Source organism: Sitodiplosis mosellana, unplaced genomic scaffold (assembly GCF_009176505.1).
Source record: "Sitodiplosis mosellana isolate CC-2019 unplaced genomic scaffold, AAFC_SMos_1.0 Smas_scaffold_6226, whole genome shotgun sequence".
NCBI classification, from domain to species: Eukaryota; Metazoa; Arthropoda; class Insecta; order Diptera; family Cecidomyiidae; genus Sitodiplosis; species Sitodiplosis mosellana.
Window position 1 is genome coordinate 521126 of NW_022601467.1, and position 23534 is coordinate 544659.

At 37.3% G+C, this 23534-nt stretch overlaps 1 protein-coding gene across 3 annotated transcripts in view; it reads left to right on the plus strand.

Moving 5' to 3' along the window:
- Window positions 1-23534, plus strand: part of LOC129579010 (homeobox protein homothorax) — a 311382-nt gene that overhangs the window by 152994 nt on the left and 134854 nt on the right. The window contains exon 8 of one of the 3 annotated variants that reach the window (XM_055468468.1): window positions 437-15026. The exons of the other annotated variants lie outside the window; for them this stretch is intronic. Coding sequence (XP_055324443.1) covers window positions 437-447 — 11 coding nt within the window. The 3' untranslated portion in view covers window positions 448-15026. Of the gene's footprint in view, window positions 1-436; window positions 15027-23534 lie in introns of those variants that run through there. 3 annotated transcript variants of the gene reach the window in all.

Below are 23534 nucleotides of genomic sequence, written 5' to 3' on the forward strand. Positions count from 1 at the left end.
TTTAAGCTTGTGAACAAGAAAAACCCACAGCGAATGGCTCATTGCACACGTGATCATAAGACAATGACATGAATTGTTTTCATCTCCCGTTTTTATAAATCATGATGAACAGCTGAAAACGGTTTGTCATTCAACTTAAGTCTCTATTCTGAAATAAAGAGAAAACTATGCTTAGCAAACGACTGAAAGAAAAATGTCCATATGTTCACATACACAACGACTAATGAATGAAAATGTCTATCTTCACTGATACAGTTGTGATAAAATGTTTGCTTTTGCGGAACTGAGTTTTAGTTTTAAAAGATGATTTGCGTGTCCACACAATTCCTATTCAAATTGAATGCCATGCTCGATTCATCGATCATTGATCTTCAATTTTTTCTTTGTTTTGATTTCCACAATTTCTTACGGATTTTTTCTCTCTTTTTCTTTACAGATGGTAAGTGAATATGCAGAATATCAGTGAAAAAAAAGTGGATCTGTTTGTACTGCAAGGTGATGACATATACTAGACACACAATGCGGTAACATGAAATTAAAATAAATAATGCTCGTAGCAGCCAAATAATTGCGCTCGAAATGAATCGTATTTACATGGGCTAAACTATCAAATCAAAAATTTAAGGACAACCGAATGTCAGATGAAAATCGGAAAAAGCGAAAAACTAAAAGCCTCAGAGTCCGGTATTTTCTAGCAATAAGTATGGTTTGCAACCGCTTCTTGCAGGTTTTTTTTTGGCTTTGTTTAGTAGTTTTTATATTCATCAGTGGTATAATTAATACACATACGTACATATATATATATATATAGAAGAAAAAAAAGCCCCAAGTCATATCTAGAACTGTTTGAAAATGCAACCAGATGGAAAAATGTGCCCCTCCTTCCAATTTTCTGGGTAGCTGCTTGTGTGGCATTGGTTAACGTTGACATTGCATATACATATAAACAGAATGTGAATTAAACCAATGCTTACCGACCTAATACCCACAAAAATGCCTGGGAATATATGTAATTTTCGCATTAAATAAGTATTCATTAAGCGCACACTCTGCGAGATGGAGAGAGAGAAAGAAAAAAAGACCTATCGAAACATCAACGACGCACCACTGCAATTATGACAAGAGCAGCCGTCCTTGTGGTTTCGTCACTACTGTTTGGTTCTTCTGCTTCTCTCTCTCTCTCTCTCTCTCTCTCTCTCTCTCTCTCTCTCTCTCTGCTAGACCGTTGGTTTTTTATTCTTCGCTTCTCCCATCGCTCGTGCTCAAAGATGACTTCATAATATGAACTTCATACAGACAACTGTCCCAACCATTATTCATCACATGTTTGATATGAAAATGACACGTTGACGCTGAACTTTTCACCAGAAATTGTCTCACAATTACCGTAATCTTTGTTCATTTTTTCTGCTGTTTGTTGTTGGTAAAATACTTGGGTTGTCATCAAAATTGGGCCGGAAGTAATCGTTTTCAGTCACTTTTGACAATTGATTTTACTTATAAAATAGTATATCGTTACTATTCAAAACATATTGCAATTTTCATTTTTCTGTTATTTTTTTTTTTAATCGATGATTTCATGCTTAGCCTATTATTTAAAAACAATCGTTACTCCATACAATTGCTGACAAGGCAGGCCATTTAGTTTAGTTTGAGGAAATGACATATTGAAAAAAGATCGAAAGTTACACTTATTTTGATCGGTAAAATAGCAAATGGATAGTTAGCAAGAATGAATGATGAAAATTTGCAAGACAAATATGTACAGGTGCTCAAATTCGTTACGACAACAACACTAGCCTTGAATCCATTTCTTTAAAATGTGATGAAATGTTGCACCGTAATTTTCACACGAGTTGGATTTTCACAAGAATGAAACAAGATTGATTTCTTCTATGATATGCTGATGCTAAAATTGAGCCATGAAAAACCAGCATCGCAGGTAGAGAGCGGTCAATTAAGCGAAACATTTCAAAATTGATTGATAGCCGTATGAGTGGGACTTTAATTCTGATTATCAAAGGTCCAACCGGTGAAAAGGGGTCAAGAGGATAATAATTTTGTAATTTATTCGATCGATCGATCGATCGATCGACTGATCGATAAAGTAACTTAAATTGATTGATGTTCTCTAAAAGTAGTGATCATGAGATCGGTGTTTCTCGTGTTACTTGTTTCAAGCAATTTTTCATTTGGCGCAAAGATTGGTGGACAGTCTTTGCGTCACCTAAACGTACTACCGTCAAAAACCGTTTTTTTCGCTCGCTTCATTTCGATCGCAATCGGTTTACTGGAGTATTGGAAATTTCACTCGCAGTGTGTGGTTGACCGTTGGAATCATGACGTGTTTCTTTCTCGTTATTGTTGTTCTACGTCATCAGAACCATTTCCAGTGCATATCTTTAGCATCTATTAAAAGTAATTATTCGTTCGATGAAATCGCTTTTGGATGTATCGAACAGAAAAAGACATCAGCGCCTGAAAAGAGTAGCCGCTACTGCAGTGTACGTGTTAGTTAACGCCTATTTTTCTCTTTTTTTCTGCGCTGTTGTTTACTGTTCCTTTTCGTCAGAGGAGAAAAAGTAAATTAATCCATTATCGATTGAATGATTTAACGAAAGGTAAATCAATCGGAAACCGTTGAATGAATCCAACACGAGAGAAAAAAAAAGAGATGTACGCAAAGTGAATAAAGGCGAGCGAGAGACCGCATTTTGATTCAAAGTAAAGGTTAAAAAAAGACTAAATATTCAAGCGGATGGCTGTTGTTCGGTCATATCGAAGCCATCTCTCTTACCACTGAATTTAATATTCATTAAAACAAAAGAAGAACAAAAAACTGTCTGTTATCTTTGAATCGTATTTTCTGCATTGAGCAATGTGTTCAATGAGTTTTTTTTTTCGTCGCCTGGCACTCCTGTCGACATCGCTACCAATGAGTTTCAATTTAATGTTGTTTTTCTTTCGTTGCCGCTCTGATGATCCGACGAAAATGTGGTCGTGCGCGAGCGCTCATGTAACAAATATGCTTGGCTCGATTTGACCAAACCACTTACAGGTATATCCAATTGGGTCGACATGCCAATGAATATTGAAGTTTTTCATGGCATCGGCCTCTCTGCACCACGCTTACTTGTTACTATCAATCTGCACGATTGATGTTCCTCCGCTGTTCCCTGTTTCATTTGGATTAATTAAATATGTTCTGAAATTAAAAACAAAACAAAAACTCAGCGAAAGAGAGAATAAGATTGCGTATAAGATTGAAGATTGTTGAGAGTGTAGCGTTGAACTCGCACCATGGCCCATACAAAGAAGAAGAAGATTTTTGTTTTTATAATAAAGAGATTGCATCGTCCACATTACAATTTATGGTGCATTGTCGCTGGGGCTATGTTGCTCGTCAGCCTTGGCCAAATGATAAGAAAGTGTACCGTTTGATTTTTGTTTTGTTTTCGGTTTTTAACTTTGGGCCAGTTATTCGGCCTGATCGATTGGCCAGAGCGGGCGTTGAACGATGGACCAAGTAATGAATGGTTTTTTAATCAATTGATGTCGAAAACTATTTGATTAGTGGTGCTTTTAACGCGAGGCTGATTTTCCTTGATTCACACAGCCAGTGCACATCATCATCCACATCGGTCGGTAGCGCTCTTTGTGATAAACCTGTCGACAGTGATTCCAATCTTTCATATCTGAACTATCAATCAAACTAGTGGGAAAGCTTAAAAGATCGAAAAAGACACAATGACTGGAAACGGCAAACGGCAACGGCAACGACAGCGCCACAGAGGAGGATATACACAAGTCAAACGCTAAACAAACATGGCAAGAAGTCAAGCTAAAATAAACGAAATAATGTTTGCGGTTTCTGCAATTTACATTGATTATTTTCATGAAACAAACTAAATGCGTTTCCAGTCAGCCCCGCTGCAACGCTGCAGTGCTAATGCCAGTAATGAGCAGCAACACCGCGGACGGTTGAATTTGTAGCACCCATACTGTGCACGTTCTAATTGCACAAATCAAATATGTTTACAGACAACAACAGTTTACGGGCCGGGCGATTGCACAGAATCACACAGTGCGCCTCCGTACAGTGTGCTCGCTCGGCAAAGTGCAAACGAAAGACAGATATACATATTTGCTATTTGTTATTCACAAAGCTCTCGGCTAGAGATGCAATTTTTGTGGGTCATCACGTTGTGGATGAATTTGTTTAGACACGGCATATAAATTGATTTTATGCAATGAATGGCGGTTTGGTGCAATCACGCTGAAATAAATATTTACACTTTATTTATCTGTGCCGTGGCTACGTCAAATATATTACAATCAAAACCAACGAGATGAACGCAGTGAGCAATGATTTTAATTAAAATGATATACCTCAAACACACAACATTAGCAAATGTTTGTTGTAATCGGCGAGCGCGAACGAAATTAATAAGGTAATGAGTCGAAAATTGCATTTGTTTAAACAGTTCTAAATTGGCGGAATCAAAGAAAGTTTTATCTGCTCATTGCAAATGACTCGTTTTTGAGTGACCAAAATTCCCTCGTAAAAACGATTCCTTCGGCTTTTTGATCCGATCGAGCTGAACAACATGTAAAGGTGTATAAAAATGCGCAAAACCGTGTTTTTGCCACAAATTTACGATGAAAAATGCATCGAATCTGTAATGTCCGCTAAATGACTAATGAAGGTAATGAAGTGTCCAAAACCAATCAATATTCCCGTAGAGAAAGGCAGAAATTTTGCACACGGGCCCATTACCACCCATCGCAGCATTGCAAGCAGCCGAACATTTTTCAATTTTCACAAGAATTAACAAAATCTGGATGAAAACAGTGAAAACAAACTGATGATATTGTTAATGCAAATATAAGCTCGTTCGCTTGCAAATTTGGAGTAAATCAACATCTGTAATTATGGCTTGATACGGAGGCTTGAGTTATGTACGTGCTAATAGAAACTATCAGCGCCGCCAATCATTCGAGAATAAATTTGTTTCGGTTTTGTGTGCATGAATGCATGCTTAATAATAATAAATAAAGTGCAATTAATTCCACGCCGATTGGCAAGTGCAAATGGAATTGTTCATTGCAACCGACATATCATTCAAAGTTTGAACACACCAAACACATGCGCACGCTTTCGAATTGAAGGATATGATATGCACGGAGATGAAAATTCAATTGAACTGAAAACCGAATCCGAAATCGAATTGAGCAATCTATTGCACAAAATATTATTAAATGCAATTGGCCGACAAAAAAACAACCAGGAGCATATTATCTTTTCTATCTGCAATTTCGGGTTCAGGCCCAAAAATCAATTGCATACATAGACCATAATCTATAACACATTTGAATCAAATGCTAAGCACATGACTAAACCATTTGCAATGGTACGCACACACACACACGCACACACACACCATTCACCAGACAATTTCTTGCCAATCGATTTGCGGAGAATGCAGTTAGCATTTGGCTTTGAGAGGCAAATGGCAGACACGCACTCGAAGCCGAATGCTTACATTTGTTGAATGAAATAAAATGATAATAAAAATAATGCAATAATGTAAAACTCAGCAATTCGATGCGACCTTTGAATTACGTGACAAAATTTTTAAAAAACTACACGCAACTCGAAATCCAATGAAAGAGAAAGAGAATGCGAGTGCGAGTATGTCGACGCCGTCATCATGCCACTAAAAATCAATCCACTAAATTCACATCCCATTATATTCGCTTACACTCATTCTCGTTGCTGTCGTTGTTTTGTGTTGTTTCACTACGTGCTGTTTTCGGTTTTCTATCTTCGTTTCTTGCTCTTTTAGTCTTGAGTCTTAGTTGTCTTTTCGACGTTTCTCTCGCACAATTCTGGATTGAACATTTTTTTCATTACTTGGCGTTGGTGTTCCGCTTTTTGGTTCTTATTTTGCTATCTAAAACATTGGTGACTTTGAGTTTTTTTTTTTTTGGGTTCCATTGATTCGACGGCATGACTTTGGTGTGAATGGCTTCGTCTAAAAGCCATGAATTGGCAAATAAAATAATGCATTTCGAGGCAATACGAGAAGAAAAAAACATGGGGCGTCACAGTAGTTACACAAGTATAATCCAATGTTGAAAAAGACGCAAAAAAAAACCCAAAGACGTAAAGCTGTGTATATTTTTCACGTAATCTATTTGACGTTCAACGTAAAAGTCCCTTAAGCGAGTGCGCGTGTGATTTGAATACTTGAAAGAATTTGGTGGAGAGCTGAGGAAAGCCAGCGAAAAAAAAAATTAACAGGAACTCGGAGAGCGCACAACCAACAAATTTATTCAATACGAATAAAACCGCGATGGAAGTGTAGCAATAATAGCAATCACACGCTATTTTACTAGTTTTCTTAACGGAAAAATGCATTATCGCATTTATCTGCACACACTTCGAGACGATTCCCATAACAGCACACACACTCACTCACTCACAAACGAAACGCATGTGCTGAACACTGGAATTATTATAAATGATGGGAACTGTGCGACGAATTTTTAATTCGTTATCTCTCGTCAACATCGCGCGCACACTGATTGCTGATACGGTTTTGTGTAGCGGGCGGCGAATTCACAATCTAAATCAAGTACAAAATTCAGCTAATGTCTCTCATTGGTCGAATGAAAATGCTCAGAATCGTAATTTATTTACATAGTTGATATGTGTGTGCACTGTGCAAGGCACATCAAACGGGACTGTTATCCGCGCCTTTCATTTTGATTCCATTCCATTCTATTCGGTTCTATTCCATATTTTTTCTTTCATACCAACGCTGCTGTTGTTATCAATCCGATTCCAATTCGTTCGTGCAAGTGTATTTATAGATGTGGCGGCAGCTGTCGTGCATTGTAATAAAAGTTGCGAAAATTTCGTGACGCATCGCAAACCTCTCATATTCTTGAGGGTTTTTTTTGTCCGTTGCATTGATTTTTTTTTTCTGTTTCATTTCTCTTCGTTTAATTTTTGTTTGATTTATTCTCTCAGATTTCATATCACGTTCAAAATTCACTCTCAGACTAAAACAACAGACATTGAAGACACACAATTTTCACAAGCAACAAACGATTCCAACAACTGATTTAATTGGTTTAGTTGGTATTTTGTTTGGCTTGAAGTGCTCGTTGTTCAGGACAAATGCAATAGTCAATCGATCAACATTCTAAACATTTTCATTTCGTTGACTCTCCATTTGTTGACCAGCCAGTTTGTACGTGAGGAAAACACTGCAGATCATACTAAAGACATGCAAATTGATTCGAGTTTAAAAACCTGAAATGAGAAATAAAATAAATACACAAGGCTAAACTCTATTCATAAGGTCAGACAGAGATAGAGAGAAAGAATTGACAGAGTTTCCATGATATGCGGCGAAAGCGATTATGTTCTGTAGTAAATAACATTTGCTGTTGTCTTCGATCGATTGCAATTTGTTGAACCCATTAGAATGCGGCGTGCGCATGAATGAGTCGCTTTCAAACCGAATGAACCTTCAATAATTTCTTAATTATAAGCCATCTTAGCTCGATCCTAAGAAGTGGACAACAACAAGAAGAAACGTATTGACAAACAAGTGAAAAGAAGGAGAAAAAAATATTACTAAACGCTAATTTCCGGCGAAAGCAAAACAAAAAAAAAATCAATAAATTAAGCACATGGCCGGGGATTAGGCTAGTGCCCATTCAGAATTTTGCGCTTGCACAATTTGGTTGTTCGTTTATTTGATATTTTTTCTTCCTTTTATTTCCGAAAGTTGAATATTCTATCGGTGTTTATAGGTTTTGCGACTCCCGTTGCCAAACATTCGATTACATAACATTTTTCGTGGTGAAATAAAAGCGTTTATGCCTGATATATTTTACAACAACAAGGAGACGCATTGTTGTATGACCCAGCTGGTAAAGTTCGACTATGACGTCAGCTATTCAATTTTCTGTCAAAACCACAAACCATGTCAACTGAAATGAAATATTTACTATTGGTTTGGCAGAATGGCGGAGCGCGCTACGATTTTTATGTGTATTTCGCACATGCGAGACATGGCATTTTCCCCCTAATACTGGCAACGCTTAGGCCAGTTCGATTTTGGAGCAAAAGAAAGGCGATCACACATTTTTCTTGCCCACATATTACATTCATTTTCTGTTTTCTACATGCGCTTATTTTGCAGTTATAAGTGCAAATTGCTTGAGTAAACGAAAGTATGAAAAAATATGCCGAAACCAAAGTTTTGATGAAAAATTTATTGAGACTTTTTTCGAGAGGTATTATCCACTAGATCTATTTGCGGATGGTAATTGTTCTAGATAAAATAAATTTAATGGTATCAATGTAAAATGCACGGAACAAAATACATAAAAGTTCAGTGATCTCAGACTTGCAAATCAGCCTGTCAACATTAGTGTTATTGATGCTTTTCGGCATTTCAAACGCCTATATCGGATCGCATCAACAATATCGAACCGATACTTATTCGGGCAAACCTGTACATAGCACATATGTCGAATGTCAGCTTGCAACATGATGACATCTTTTATTAAATAATACGACCGGTGCTTGTGTACACTGCTCTGCTGATATTTATATACATATACATACACATTGTATATTTATATGGATTGTCAAAAATGTCATGCAATTTGACGTATTTATTATACTAAGCGGCGGTGCCACGTAAAAGAAGTAGGCAAAAGAGGCTAAAATATAGTTCAATAAACACCAGCACAACAACGAAATGTATACATAAAGCGGCTGGTTCGATCGCTGCTACGATTTGACATAAACAGCAGACACTCTATTGATAACGTCGCTTTCTGACTTTGGACCTATTACTTTGTGCCGGTGATGTGATCTGACACCAGCACATTATTATTATGTTTCTGTCGGGCTCTCTCTCTCTCTCTCTCTCTCTCTCTCTCTCTCTCTCTCTCTCTTTCTCTCTCTTTTCATTGTCTATATTTTGCAAGTAATTTCCATCGGCAACACCATGACCTACATTAAATTATGATTTATATTTTAAATACGCATAAAACACTCTTTCATGTACACCGAAATCAGTCAAACTCAGGCGGTGGTACAGACGCAGACGCTGAGTATTCACACACACACACACACACACACACATCACCGAATGAATGATACGACATTTTGTGTCGCTTCAGACATTTGAACCCGGCAGGAACACGGAACCGAGCCGAGCCGACAAATAAAAACGACAACAGCAGGAACAATGTATAGAAAAATGTTTGACTTCAGAAGCAGCGTCATCGTCCTCTTCGGCGCAAACATATTACGAATGCCAGACAAACTGCAAAAATTCATATGTCAAAAGCTTGCGTGTATGTGATTGGCAGTTCATTGTCAATCAAAACTCTTCGACGCCGACGACGACGATGACAATGATGACATTTCTTCGGAGTTTTTGCTCCCTTTTCCTCCATCGTTTCTTATTAGCCCATCGATTTTTCCTTTTTATTCATAGCCGTACGATGGCATTCTTCGATCTATCAAAATGCGTCGTAATTACTGTGATGATTTGCTCAACGACTAGATCCGACTACTTTTGACAGTTGAATCAAATTTACATGCAAACTTTATTCCAATGTTGACTTTAGTGGCTTAATATCCTCCCACAAAAATTGGCCCAGTTCTTTTTTTTTCCTCCTTATTTATTCTGGTGTCTAGTGATTGATAATATATCATTAAAAGTGTTCGCACATATGATTCGTGTGATTATAAATTATATTTTATTTTTCTTTGCTGCATATGTGTCGCGATCAAATGAATATGCTGCACGGGTTGAATGCACAAAACCCGACCCAAACACCGCGTATACTTCAATTCTACAATTTACACTTGTTTCATTCGCATATCTGTCCTTTTCGTCTTCTTTTCCCGTCGCTATGCTATTGCCAGCCTATGGCAAACTAACTTGCCCATGCGAACGAATGAAATAGACTGTGAATATGTTTTAGTTTTCCACGACGTGCACAATAATTTATGTGTATTTAACTGTTTGTTATGGACATAAATTTTCATCTGGTGCGGTGGTGACCTTGAATTATTAAAATTTATTGCACTTGGATCCATGTTCCCATTCATGTGCATTAATTCTGAACGTGTGCTGTGTAGAAAAAGAGCGACACACATAGAGAGGGAGAGAGAGATGGAGATGGAGAGAGAACGAGAGATACATAAGGTAAACAATTTTGGAATTTTCGATCGAAGGCTTGTTAGAGAGATGAGGCGAAAAAAAAGTTCAATTACCTTGTCATTTATCAAACTCATACAACGCCCATAAAGCGGCCAAACTATTTCAATGTTTCGCTTTCAATGTCCGTTTCTTTAAGTGCGTGCCTATATTTCTGAATTCGTATGCATACATTTATTTTCTACGTGACCTGCGCATCTATAAATGGACTAACTCTTTTAGTTAATTAGGTTTGGAATGGAAATCCAATGAAAACTCTCCGCATTCACGTATAAGCCGTATTCAACCTATAATAACGAAAACAAATGATATTGATACTGTCGTATGGGCAGAACCTTGCAGTTTCTTTGTAAAACTTGTTCTAAATGTTCTTTTTCTCGACCTGTCCCATTCATTATGGATCGCCAAAATATTTTTAACTTTATCGATTTGCCAACTTTCATTCTGAATCGGAATTTCTCTCAACTGAATCAATAACGTGAATGGGCGGTTAAATTTCAATTTTCAATCATCAGCATTTCTAGGCCAAAAAATCGATTAAGTAAAATATGGCGAAAAAGAAATGACATATTTATGAAACGCGAAACAGAAGCGAACGAAGACAGATTCAAGCTCTAATTCAGTTGATGCACGAATTTATTTTGCCGTCGGTAAAGCGCATGGCGTAAGAGCGAATGACATCAACTGGCCCATGGAATATATGCTATTAAAACTAATACAGAGTTCTAGTTTATTTATCATCGATGCACGCACACAGATCGTGATGGATTTTATTGTCATGAATCTTAATTCTGTTGAGCGCTGAAAAAAAATATCTCAATATTACATAAATCAATTATTTGAATTGCTCAACATGAGCATTTGCTGAGATTGCGTACCGACGGACATTTTATTGTCACTGCCATTGAATGCTGAACAGAAACAGTGCACTCAACTATTATCATTCGCTGACGACATTTTCTCCCTATTGAATGTGTTCGCAACCCGAACGCAACGCGTAGGCAACTGCAAAGGATGATGGAAATTATTCCACGTTCGTTCGCAAAAATAATTATAAAATATTTTGTCTAACATAACAACTTACCGGATAAAATTTCCGGATTGCGAAATCAGTTCTGGCAAAAAAAGAAGCAGAGAATTCATTCATGTCGAGCGGTGCATTTCATACGGGGCAGACCCTTCCAAAATTATCATGTATAGGAAAATGATGACGTCCAGACAGTGTCGTAATGCCGATCGAATGACAGCATGGAAAAAGGCAGCAAATTATCATCATTTGGATTTATGTCTCCCTCAAAAAGTGAAATTACGTCGTGTACTTATTATGCTGCCGGTTATTGTGTGTGGATGGATGGATGTGTGGTTGAGGACGATGAATGGGATTGGATCCAGAATATACATGAAAATTTGTAGATTTTTATTGTTCTTCCCTCCGAAATACATTCAGCGAGAATTTTGCGCTCCGACCGATTGGTATGTGCGTGCAATCGCAGTAAGATATTAGGCAATAAAATTTGTGTGTGCATGTAGAGAAAAACATTTTGACCGAAAAAAAAGCGGCATAAGCGCTCTGAACTACACAAGCTACGAATAGGGAATCCAAACAAGAAATTGAATTTATTCCACACAATTTTTTTTTTGTTCTTCTCTTTCCCGTACTCACTTATTCGGCTAAGCACTTGTGTCGGCATGGCTAAGAATATGAATTGCGATGTATTCGGGCAGCAGGCAGAAAGAAAACGACATTAGTCTTTTGAATCGAATCGGATCGAATCGAATTCACCCAAATATAGAGGAATATGACCAAAAATTATAGCATTCAGAAGGCTGACAAACACAGACTATGAAAGTCAACGAGAAAGAATAAGAAGCACATAGGGAAAAAAAGCCGATGGAACGGCAGAGCACCAAATCTGTATGAAGAATGCGTTGAATGTGATTATTGTGGGTGCATTATTCATAAACTTTTATCCGAGCACTTATGTTCTTACATAGACCAAGACCAATTCCATTTGTTCAGTTTATTTGAAGAAAGAAAGGAAAGGAGAAGAATAAAACGAAGGCGAGAAGAGAATATCATAGAAAATATGGAGAGTCGAAAGAATTTTTTTTAAGAAGATGAAGGAGAGAACAAAAAAAATCTGTAATGTGTATCGAAAGCTGAATTACATCAAACTCTATTTTTAACCAAAGACATTTAATACCATCACATCGTTTTGTCGTCCTACTCATCCTATCATTTGATTTTTAAGTTCCATCTTTTTCTCGCTCCTTCTCAAATGATTCGCTTTCTCTTGTTGGTTTTCATCTTTCTTTTTCTTCATTGTCTTTTGTTTGAGAGAGTCGGTTTGCGCGTTCCAGCCAAATGGAAATGATGCATTTACGATTGAATAATAAATCAACTTAATTCTTTTTTTATTTTCTTCGCTTTTTTCGCTTGTTTGATTTGGTTTTTATATTATATGATTGATGATTTTCAATTGATACGATTTAACATTCCATATGTGAGAATGAGCGAGCGCGTAACAAACAATCTCACAAACCAATAACAATGAATGCACGTAAAAAGTGGCTGGCCAATAGCAAAGAATCTTCAATGAATGTTTTCTTTCATGAAATTTAGAGAATTTCTCAAAGAATGCACATGCTCCGATACCCAATTCTGATTACCTGTTTGATTTGACACAATCTGCATTTGGATGTGCTGTATTGCTGATTGGGGTTAGAACAATCATTCGAACCAAAATACATTTATATCTATATGTATATCGCATTGGTCATGAAGACAATCTCAAGCTTTTATTTGTTTGTGTTCGAGTCGCATCTTTGGTCTTCCTGTCGAATATTTTGATAAGATGAAAATATGTGAAATGCTTGTGATGCGACGCTGTTGTCGGAGATTACCGCTTTTTGCCCAATTAAATGAACACCAGATGAAATATGGGGACGATGATCGGCAAAACGTTGACCATAACGTTTTGTGCTTAAGTAATAATTGTGGGAAAATGAAATGAATTCACTGGTTCGAAATGCCATAAGTAGCGTCATCGATTCCCAATAACGCCTTACTTACAAAATCCGGCACACACACATATATGCTCGGCCCGGCCAAACGCAGGCAAAAACGATAACGTGAAATACTAATTTAATTTAATTCGAAAATAACTCAAAATAAAACTTTTCATTAAAGTCACAGCGAAATAAGTTGTGGTTGGCACAACGACGTGAAATACCGTCCCAACAGCGCAAATTCAACAACATTTTTTAGCTCGAATGAAAGAAAAAAAAAACACACACACAATAAAATAAAAACTTTAAAAAATTTAAACATTTAAAACAAATGTCAATCACGAATGTGTGGTATGCATTTACTAATTTTGATTTGACTTGATATCACGTTCGAATCGATGCAGAAATATCTCCATACGCTAAATTTCCCGGTCATGTTCCGTCCTTTTCTCACGCTTAACGCAGCGACCCAGAAAAGTGCAGCCACACATACACGAAATCCCGTCAGTTTCTTGTTGCCAAATCATTGTGTGCACTAATCGTCGCGCTACAATGAGCAGAAAAACCCGAAATTTAAAATGTTCAGTAACACTTATTGCTTCATCATTTCACATCGCGCATTCTGTCGAGTTTGAGCAATTCTCAACTCATGTGCATCATCATGAGCGATAAGCGTTAAATTATGGAGTCGAAATGCATCTTATAAATACGTGTGTACAAGCTTGAAGTGTAAATTTATTTATATATTCCCTTATATTGAAAGTCGCATTTTATAAACACTCGCCGTTGACCACAAATATGCACAAAAATGCACATCAATATACATGGATGCTCGGGCCATTGAAGTGGTCTGTCTGTCTGTCTGCCTGTCTCTTAGTTTGTCAACTAAACACGATGACGACAACATACACATACACACACAAACACATAAGCACGCATTCTATGATACTTGAAAACTTTTGCATCCGTTTCGCTCCAACAACGAGCGCATAAGCACTTCGTGCAACATAAATGGCACGAAACTGGTTCAAACAATTCCAAATTGGCAATGCGTTGAAGACAATTATGGAATTAAATAATTTCTTAATTGGTGTGATACCATTCGCTCGTGATCGTGCTGTATCCAGGCCTAATTTTGCCGAAGAAGAGACCGGAATGATTCATCATATTTCATATGGTGTTGCACAAATCAGCCTGCAAGAACAAATTAACGAATTTGATCTTATTAAGGAGACGTGTACGCAATTGAAATGGTTATAATTGTTAAAAATGATTGTGTGGTATGGACTGCGATGCACCCCATTCAAATGAATGCGCACGGAATATCATGCGATTGAGAAAGAGAAACGAAAACGGGAAAAGTCGAACCAATCATTTTTTTTAATAAGACACTTAACAAATTATGGTCTAAGCAACGGCTATCATGGTCGATTTCCTCCTAATTTTCAATTTATATCAATTTATTCAAAGTATGCATCAAATTTTCGACAGACAAACCGACAGACACAGCGCCAATAACAAGGATAAATTCATCAAAGTATAATCTTGTTTGACCCACCTTGTTATTAAACTGCATCAGGGGTTGCTGCTTTTGACACCAGCTTAACCATCACATTGCAACGCAAACAATATAACGCGATACTACCGTTGTGTGTATACATAAGTTGTGGCCAAAAACTAAGAAGGGAAAAAATAAATATATAAATTATTTAGGTGTTGGTCGAAAGACCAGAAAAAAAAACAAAAGGTAGCCCAAAACTAATAAAAGAAGCAACGGCGAGGCAACGGTTTCGACGACGAACAAACGATAATTCAATAATCGAAGAAAATTGAATTTGGCCCATGCCTGTGTATGTGTATGTCCTCGTGCGTATTTATGATTGGTGTTCGTGCCGTGGCGCTCATATTTAGATTCGTAATTTCTTTTCAATCCGCACCAGAAACGATGGCATACTTGAATTGAATACGATACATTTGTTTTGGCGCTGCTTTTGCTTTTCATTCCCATTACGTTAATGGAAATTTGGTTCGTTGTTCAGTTGCGCTTACGGTGTTGTGTTTCCATTTCATTGCTGGATGAGAACTGCACTTGCTCGCTCACTCGACCTAATCGCTTGCCAAATCCCTCACAATGAAATGAATAAGGAAAGAATGGAGACGAATTTTCGGTTGAATCCATTTCGATATTGTACGGAACCTATTGGAACATTCTAATGCGCCTTACGCAAATAAGCACACTTGATGGCAAGGATAAGAAAATCCATCTCGGCTCTCAGCGTTCGAATTGAACTAGGGGGGCATCAGAACCAGAGAGTGTAATGCATTGTGGCGATAATGACGATCATTAATCATATTGTCATTCGTTTGATTTGTTTTGTAACAAACTCACATTCCGTTGACGATTTGCACCAATTTCAGTTATGCAATTTACATCGAGTGGATTTGATGTTGCTTCTCTCTCCCACTCTCTTTAGCCCAAATTGAATTTCGATTCGATTCATTTTATATTTAAAACTAGAAACCGATACCGTCACTTCAATGAAGTTTCAAGCCGAGAAAATCGTCGTATGAACAGAAAATTTGCAAAATAAAATTTATGGTGGAAAAATATTCGGAATATTTGGCGAGTGGAAAATGGGGTAAACCGACCAAATGTGTTGTGTGAATGCTTGGCGCAGAGACATCATTTTAATTACATTTCGCTTAATTTTAGATGAAAATCCATTAACACATTTGTTTTGGGTCAAACGAGTAATTCAATTACCAGCAGAAAAGCGATAAAAAAAAATACAACGCACCAACGTTGTTCAGCGACAATAAATTATTATTTTTCATGGTGTCCATGTGTTCTTCCCCAGCAATGAAAAAGACATGCACACACACATCGACCAGTCGTACAATTCATTTATTTTATGATTTAAATACATAATTAACATGATAAATGTTCTTGTTCTTGTTCTTGTCTGCGTTTCCTTTTGCATTAGAAAAATGACTGATGATATTTTTCATTATCGTTGAATTTTTGATGAACATGTGTGCGATGGCCCGACCGCGTACCATCGATCCGATTGACAATAATTATTATATGTTCCTCCGCGGTCCTTTCCGTTCTTCTGTCGTCGTTCTGCTCTTCATTTCATTTCGTCTTCGTATTTTTGTTTACAACGACGGCGACGACTTCGACGACTTCAACACATTTTATTTGGCTGTAGTAATTAAATCGCCAAAATGCGGCCGGTAGACCTTATTCAGCGCATTATACATTCACTATGTAGAGCTCATTATTTTGCGAACCGACTAGCCCGAAAGGATACAATATGAGTGTGTTTGCTCTCAGTTTACACCGTCATTAGATATTTTGTTGCATCGGGTTCCGGAGTAAACATCAAAAGATTGTAAACGTAATATAGCCATCGAAAGTTGGCTTTCAAATGGCAAAACGTGCACACAACGCAATACGTATTACGAAAACATGAATCACTGCCGATGTCTTTAATATATTCCATGTCTTTTGTACGCTTCATTTCCAACTTGCCGCTAAATGCAATCGCCAACATTTTGCCGCACCGTAGCTTACCTACGAATGTGTTGGACAACTTGGGCAGGCGAGCCAAAGATGCATTCAAGTTAAATGTGTGGTGCTGAAGTCACAGCATCACATAATGAAAACAGTTTAAAAATCATTATTTCATATTTTGTTGTGCTGCACATGCCTTTGTTCTTATGTGCGTCGGGTTTCGGCTGTTTTTTTCCTCCGTTTTATTTTTTTTTATTTTTTTGTTAAATTGCAACGCAAGTAGCACACTTAAAACACTCATCCGCAAATCATAATTTATACGATTTTTCAATAAAATGCACATCCGAGAGCGCAGAATTGAGAACAGTAAAACGGTTTTCGTTTTCGCATTTCACGTTGTGTGAGAGACCGAGAAGTAATGTTAGGCAGAAGCACCTTCGAAACGAACCGTAGAGGTGCGCTCAAAGGAAATGTAAGAGTGAAAAGATGCTAACAAAAGCGCATTAAAATCTTTTCAAAAAGTTTTCATGGTCTTGTTATCATATGGATTGGTTTGGCTTGATTTCAGTTCGTTGCGCTGATATTCTGTTTTGCTGGTGGCATGGATGGCCATTAAATGCGTGCTCTCTCCGCGCACAGACATGAGACAACCAACAGCAACAACAAAACCATCCACAGAATTATGACGAGAAAATAATAAAATAAAATTGTTAATAAGCCCGTTTGGGTCGTTAACCTTGACAATCGGCCATTTTAAACAGTCGTAAAAAACAATAACTCCCCCACAGTCAGTGTGTTTTATGTGTAATGGTGATGCCTGTTGCGTTTTTGCTACACGCACAGACACACACACACACACACACACAAACAAATTACGCCGTAATGTGGATAATACCGAAAATGCTGCATACACACAAGCGCACACACACACACCAGTACATGCTCAAAGGCGATGCCAACAAACGAGCACGCAACAATGATTTCTCTATTCTACATTTGGCATGGATGTTAACGGTCGCCAAATCGCTACGCATTTTATGTAACAAACTATATACAATGTTGTAATGCTTACAACTTTTCGACGTTCGTTCGTTCGTTCGTTCGTTCGTTCGTTCGCTTTTTTTTCTCGGTCGCTTTTTGTTTTTTTGACATGATGCTCAAAGGAGTAAAGTGTAGTGGCGAACAGTTGAATTTCGTTTTGAATCAGCAGAGCAGTGAGAAGAATCATTCTCTTGCAAGAGTAAAGAGAATAGTATATTCAGAAAGTAGGAAATATTTGCTGAAACAAGGGCCAAAACTCCATGTGGCTCGATTTCAATTAATTTAGTGCATTAAATTTGGTTGTGTTGGTGATTCAACATTCGCAAAGGAAATAAACGTAAAAAGGAATGTAATCGCCATGGTCTGGCGTTTTTGAGTGTATTCGTTTGCCGTCTCGCTTTAAAATTCAAACGACAACATCGTGGTTGCTGCCGTTCTTGCTTCAACTAACATTTCAACACTGTGCTCACATGGTTGTTTGCAGCAAACACGCTCACACTCATGAACATCAATGCATAGCATTGGTGCTCGCTCGCCCTCACTCAATGCTCGCTTCGGCGAAATTACTGTTTTAAGAGCAATTCAAAATGTAATTTATAAACATTTTCCTAATTAATTTTATGGGGCTTTGTTCCCATTCGTTTTTGTGTTGTGCACGTTGGATCGTTCTCTTTCTTTCTCTCTCTCTCTCTCTCTCTCTCTCTCTCCCTCTCTCTCCGTCTGTCCCTATCTTGCACTGTTTCGTCCTCTCTTCCACGCATTACAACACATCTTACACTTGAATTTCCATATCAGCCATTCGTTCGTTGATCGCATGTCTCGTAGTGCATACTTCAAATATTTGAATTTTCATCTGTCACCATAATTTTCCACACGAATATCTATATCCACTTTGCATCATTTTTCACTACCGGCCATCTCATGCTGCCTCAATGGAACGGTGAAATATTTTAAATTTAGAAAGGAATTTGCCTCAATTAACAGAGTCAAGCCGAATCAACAGCATCCACAGCATGCACACACATAATTCACAATACCTTTGAAATTATCGTGAAAAATTAAATGAATTTGAATAAAATGAACACGATTGTTTTAGTTTCCATTTAGGCGCGCATACAAAACATAAACACAACATTTTAAAGTAGCTTTCCATCTCTTGGATCAAATAAAAATAGTGCACATATCTCTCTCGCCCTCTCTATATATACACACAATAGTGAGGAGTTAAGTTGTATACTAAAGTGACATAACCAATACATTCAAATATAGTTGACATATACGAATGGGATAAAGTTCATCGCAAAAGCAGATGTCAGCACCAACAAATATACACAAATGAGATGACATCTATCCCATTCGAATATGTCAACTATATATAGTTGAATGTATTGGTTATGACACTTTAGTATAAAACTTAACTCCTCACACTATTGTGTGTGTATGTATATGATTGTGAGTGCCTCCTGATCTCAATGTAGTACATTTATTTACGAATGCATTTTGAGTTCAAAATGGCGAGATATGGATGCTACTTTGACGCAGATATGGAACAAATACATGTAAAATGAGGTGTATGAAAAACCTGGAATCCATATTTTGTAGAAATGAAGCAATGTGAGCTCCCGTTTACATGAAAAACGAACGTGAAAATCAGCGGAGCACATTTTACGTCCGAATTGAATACTCCCCCAGATCTCTTTCGAACCAAGTGAGAACGACGAATAATTTGGATGTGTTCCGTGGAAAAAAAAAAAGAAATAAAATAAGAGAATCCCATACGATTTTGTCGAAGATGTGCACGCTTCAATCTTACTTCATCATCAAAATTGTTTCGTGCATGCCAAGATGCAACACCGTTTGTCTGTATTTTCTTTCAAAACTGAAATAGTGTCCTTGCGCTCACGTCTTGAATGAATGGTGTGTGCAGAATACATACAGCATCATGTTATATTTTATGTGTAGCCAAGATTCCAATGGGAAAATTGAAATGTGGAAAAAAGGGCAATGCCAGGCGAAAATATCACACAAGATGTGAAAGCGGACGCGTTGTTCGTGTTGATGCAGCTGCGATGTGAGATACATCAAGTCGGCATACACACAGAGAGAAGAGAAGAAAAAAAAAAGAGAATGTGAATGAAATGAATGAGAGCTGTGTTTGAATAGGGTGGCTTTATGCGATTGGTTTTTACATAGCGCAGTCGCTCAGCATCATCGAATCCGAAACTAAGACGTTGTTTGTGTATTCGACTTCGAGTGTATAAGTATTCATGTACGTACAAGCTTTTATGTGCGACTCTTTTTTTTTCTTTTCCTCTCCCGTTTCTGCTTGTTTCTTCTGCTGGGAAAATCAACTAAAGCGAAATGCTCTCTCTCCGAACGAAAACCCGCTCCGAACTTACTGCAAGAAAAGCACAGAATATGTACATCGAATGCCAAAGAATTTCCGATCTCTCTCGCTCTTATTCGCATTTCAGGATATTTTCTGTCCATTTTCATTGCAGGAATTGCGATGCTGATGTAGTAGATGTAACTGATGCTGTTTCTGCACTGCCAATTTCTATTCTTTTCCTTTATTCTTCCTTCATCCAAGTGTCTTGTGTATTGTTACAACCAAATCGCTCTATGTATAGAGCGTTGTGTTCGCTGGCATTTTTCTTTATTTTCATTGAGTTTTCGCATTTTTCATTGTGTGTTTTTTTATGTTTTATCTCTGCTTTTCTTACATTCAGTTTACGTATTCCGAAATCACTGGGAAATAAAAAGAAAGAAAAACGAATAACGCAGAAACGAAAAAGCACAGATTTTTCTTGAGCAACCGAAATTCCTGACTCTCTCTCTCTCTCTCTCTCATTTTCTATATACATCCTTACCATCCTTACCGCTGTCGCCACCGCCAATGCTACTGCTGCTTCTCGGCATTTCCATCGAATAATGAAGGAGGCATTTCTTACAATTTCCATTTAATTTTCAAGTTACTTCTTCTTTCTTCAATTTTTTTTCTTGTTTTTCCTCTTTATGCCAAATTCGACAATCTCAAATATTTCGTGCGCTATTTTCCAAGGGTTGAAATCGACGATGTTGTTCGCGTTGTCGCCATTCTTTTCTTTCCTTACTTCATGCTTAAAGTTTTCATTTTCCTTCGATAGTTTTTCGGCGGAATTTTAAGTTAGTTGAACACCTATGTATTAGTTATTTATTTGTGTGTGTGTGTGTGTGTGTATGTTTTGTTCCCGTACATAAACGTTCGGTGGTCCCGTACATAATATAGTGTGCATCTTTTACATTGCCTACGATAGTTTTGTGGATGTGAGTATCACATTAAATAATATAAGAAATAAGCGACAACTAACTTTAAATGTCGAAATGCAACCAAAAATGTTGAAATAACAACGTACTGGAGATTATTATATTATGTATGTGTGTGCGAGTGTGTATACATATGCCAAGCTTATATTTGCCCTTCTGCTGGTGTACGTGCCCCAACACACCGAACGATGTACATTGTACAAAGCGAAAATATGATGATTCTGGCGTTCTGTATAATGGAGTGAAACAGAGCGATGAAGAAACGAATAAATAATTCGATTCAATAAAAGACTAATACATTATGTAGAACTGAGAACAGAGGACAGCGCACAGATAACAATAGTTACTATATTGTTTGGATAAAAGAAGTTGGGTATAATGAGAATTTCGTGTCTGAGAGCGATATTGAACTATAAATGGAATGTCTTCGCCTGGTCTCGGTATATCTCGCTCGTGCTTATTCATATTCGTAGACGCAAATCGTCACGATGGCAAAATGTCAAGCTTCACAATGTGCGAAGGAATGCTTTTTCATCATTATCTGCTATCAATTTGGTTTTCATCTTTTTCTGCGCTCGTCTTTTTTTCGCCAATTTTCGTTTTGGCTTTAGATTTCGTTTCAAAATATTCGGAAATAATGGAACACTGTACATTTGGATCTTTTGTTGTTGGCACTTCCAGGCCAGGGCAGGCCATGTATTGAATAATGTTTATGGATTTTCTGAAATCTTTTTACGGATTGTCGTCGCCATTATTTTCTACTTCGATAAGATTGATAAGATGAAGATGAAGTTTTATCAATATTCAAATGTCTTTGTCGAACTAGTGGAATTCATTAATCGAATGAGTTTGATCATGGCAGTAAAGCTGCTGCTTGCATAGCTGTATTCAATGATTAGTTTTGTACTTGGAATGTTGTTGCTTTATGGTTTGGTGAGTGATGGAGCGCCATGCGTCTAGGATGTATATCCCAATTTCAATTCGGATTGTTTGCTCTAGGGCTATTTAATGGTCACTTTGAACATATTTGTTCTCTTCCACAAATGTGTGCTGACCGTTCTGAATTCACCTCATGCAAACAATTACCTGTGTGACGACATAGCAGTAATCACGTAATACGTAAGATGCATCACAAATTTCGAATCTGCATTCATGACGAACGATAATTTATTCAAAGTTACAAAAACAACAATGAAGTCAAGAATTAGAAATCGAAAGGTATCTGACCGTAAAATATGAGCTCTATCTTCTGCACAGAACCATTGGAATCGGCCAACCGTATGGATAGAAAACATAATTCATGGCGGCATCTTGAAACTTCATTAATTATTTCGATCAATATTGTTGAACGCGCGTGAGCACGTTTAAGTATCAAAGCACATGCCATTTCGTGGAGCAGTCATTGGTAGTTGGCCCGAATTTTGCGCCGTATAAAAGGCGGATTTGAATTTAGTTTTTTTTTTCGTTGAATGTAAACAAAACTACGTGGATGCCGTGTTTTTTGTATTTGTGTGTGATAAATGTGTGCATCAAGTTTCCGTGTTGCGAGTTGCAGGCGAATCCACGTCACCCAATGGAAAAAGTGAAAAAAACCATTTAATGATTGCTAATTTAAATGTTAATTTTCTTAAAATGGTGGATTAGCTCAAAGGCATTATCGGAATATTTTCGTAATGAGCGTTTGCCATAAAGATACAACACAACAGAAACTGCAGCAAAAACATCCGCAATAAAAATGGCAATGAACTGAACGAATTTCGCCCATTATTTGTATAATAGGATGCACAGCACACGATATAACGTTATACATTGATTGTGATATTTACTGTTTTCATAGGAACTGGTTTTGTTTGTTTCACCCCTTAAATACAAACATCGCTTTGGAATTGACCTCATACATTCAAAATCACTCGATATTTCTTCCGAAATACAAAGAAAATACCAACAAAATCAATGAATCGCGCAATCATTGTGACTTTTTATGGTATTTCTCTATGGTGAAAACTTTGATATTCATCGCCTGATGGTGATTACTCAACGAGTAAAAATATCACGAACGTAAAAAAGCCAGCGATGATAATTTATAACCGAAATTAATCATTTTTAATTATAACGTCTTCATTATGTAGTGTCAGGCGCGGAGCATGAATACTTTTATGGACCCAAGTCAAATCGAGACTCGTCGTCGTTCACTATGAACGGTATCCATACCATTTAAAATGAATGCTCAAAACGACTTCACCAACATATCACGTCATAACATTATTGCAGATTAGACGATGTCGTGCGCGACGAGTAGAAAAGAGCATATAAAATACCGAAAAAGACACAATCATCCAAATAACTCGTCCAGCAGACAAGAATTATCGAGACAGAAAAATAAGAGATACACACACACACTC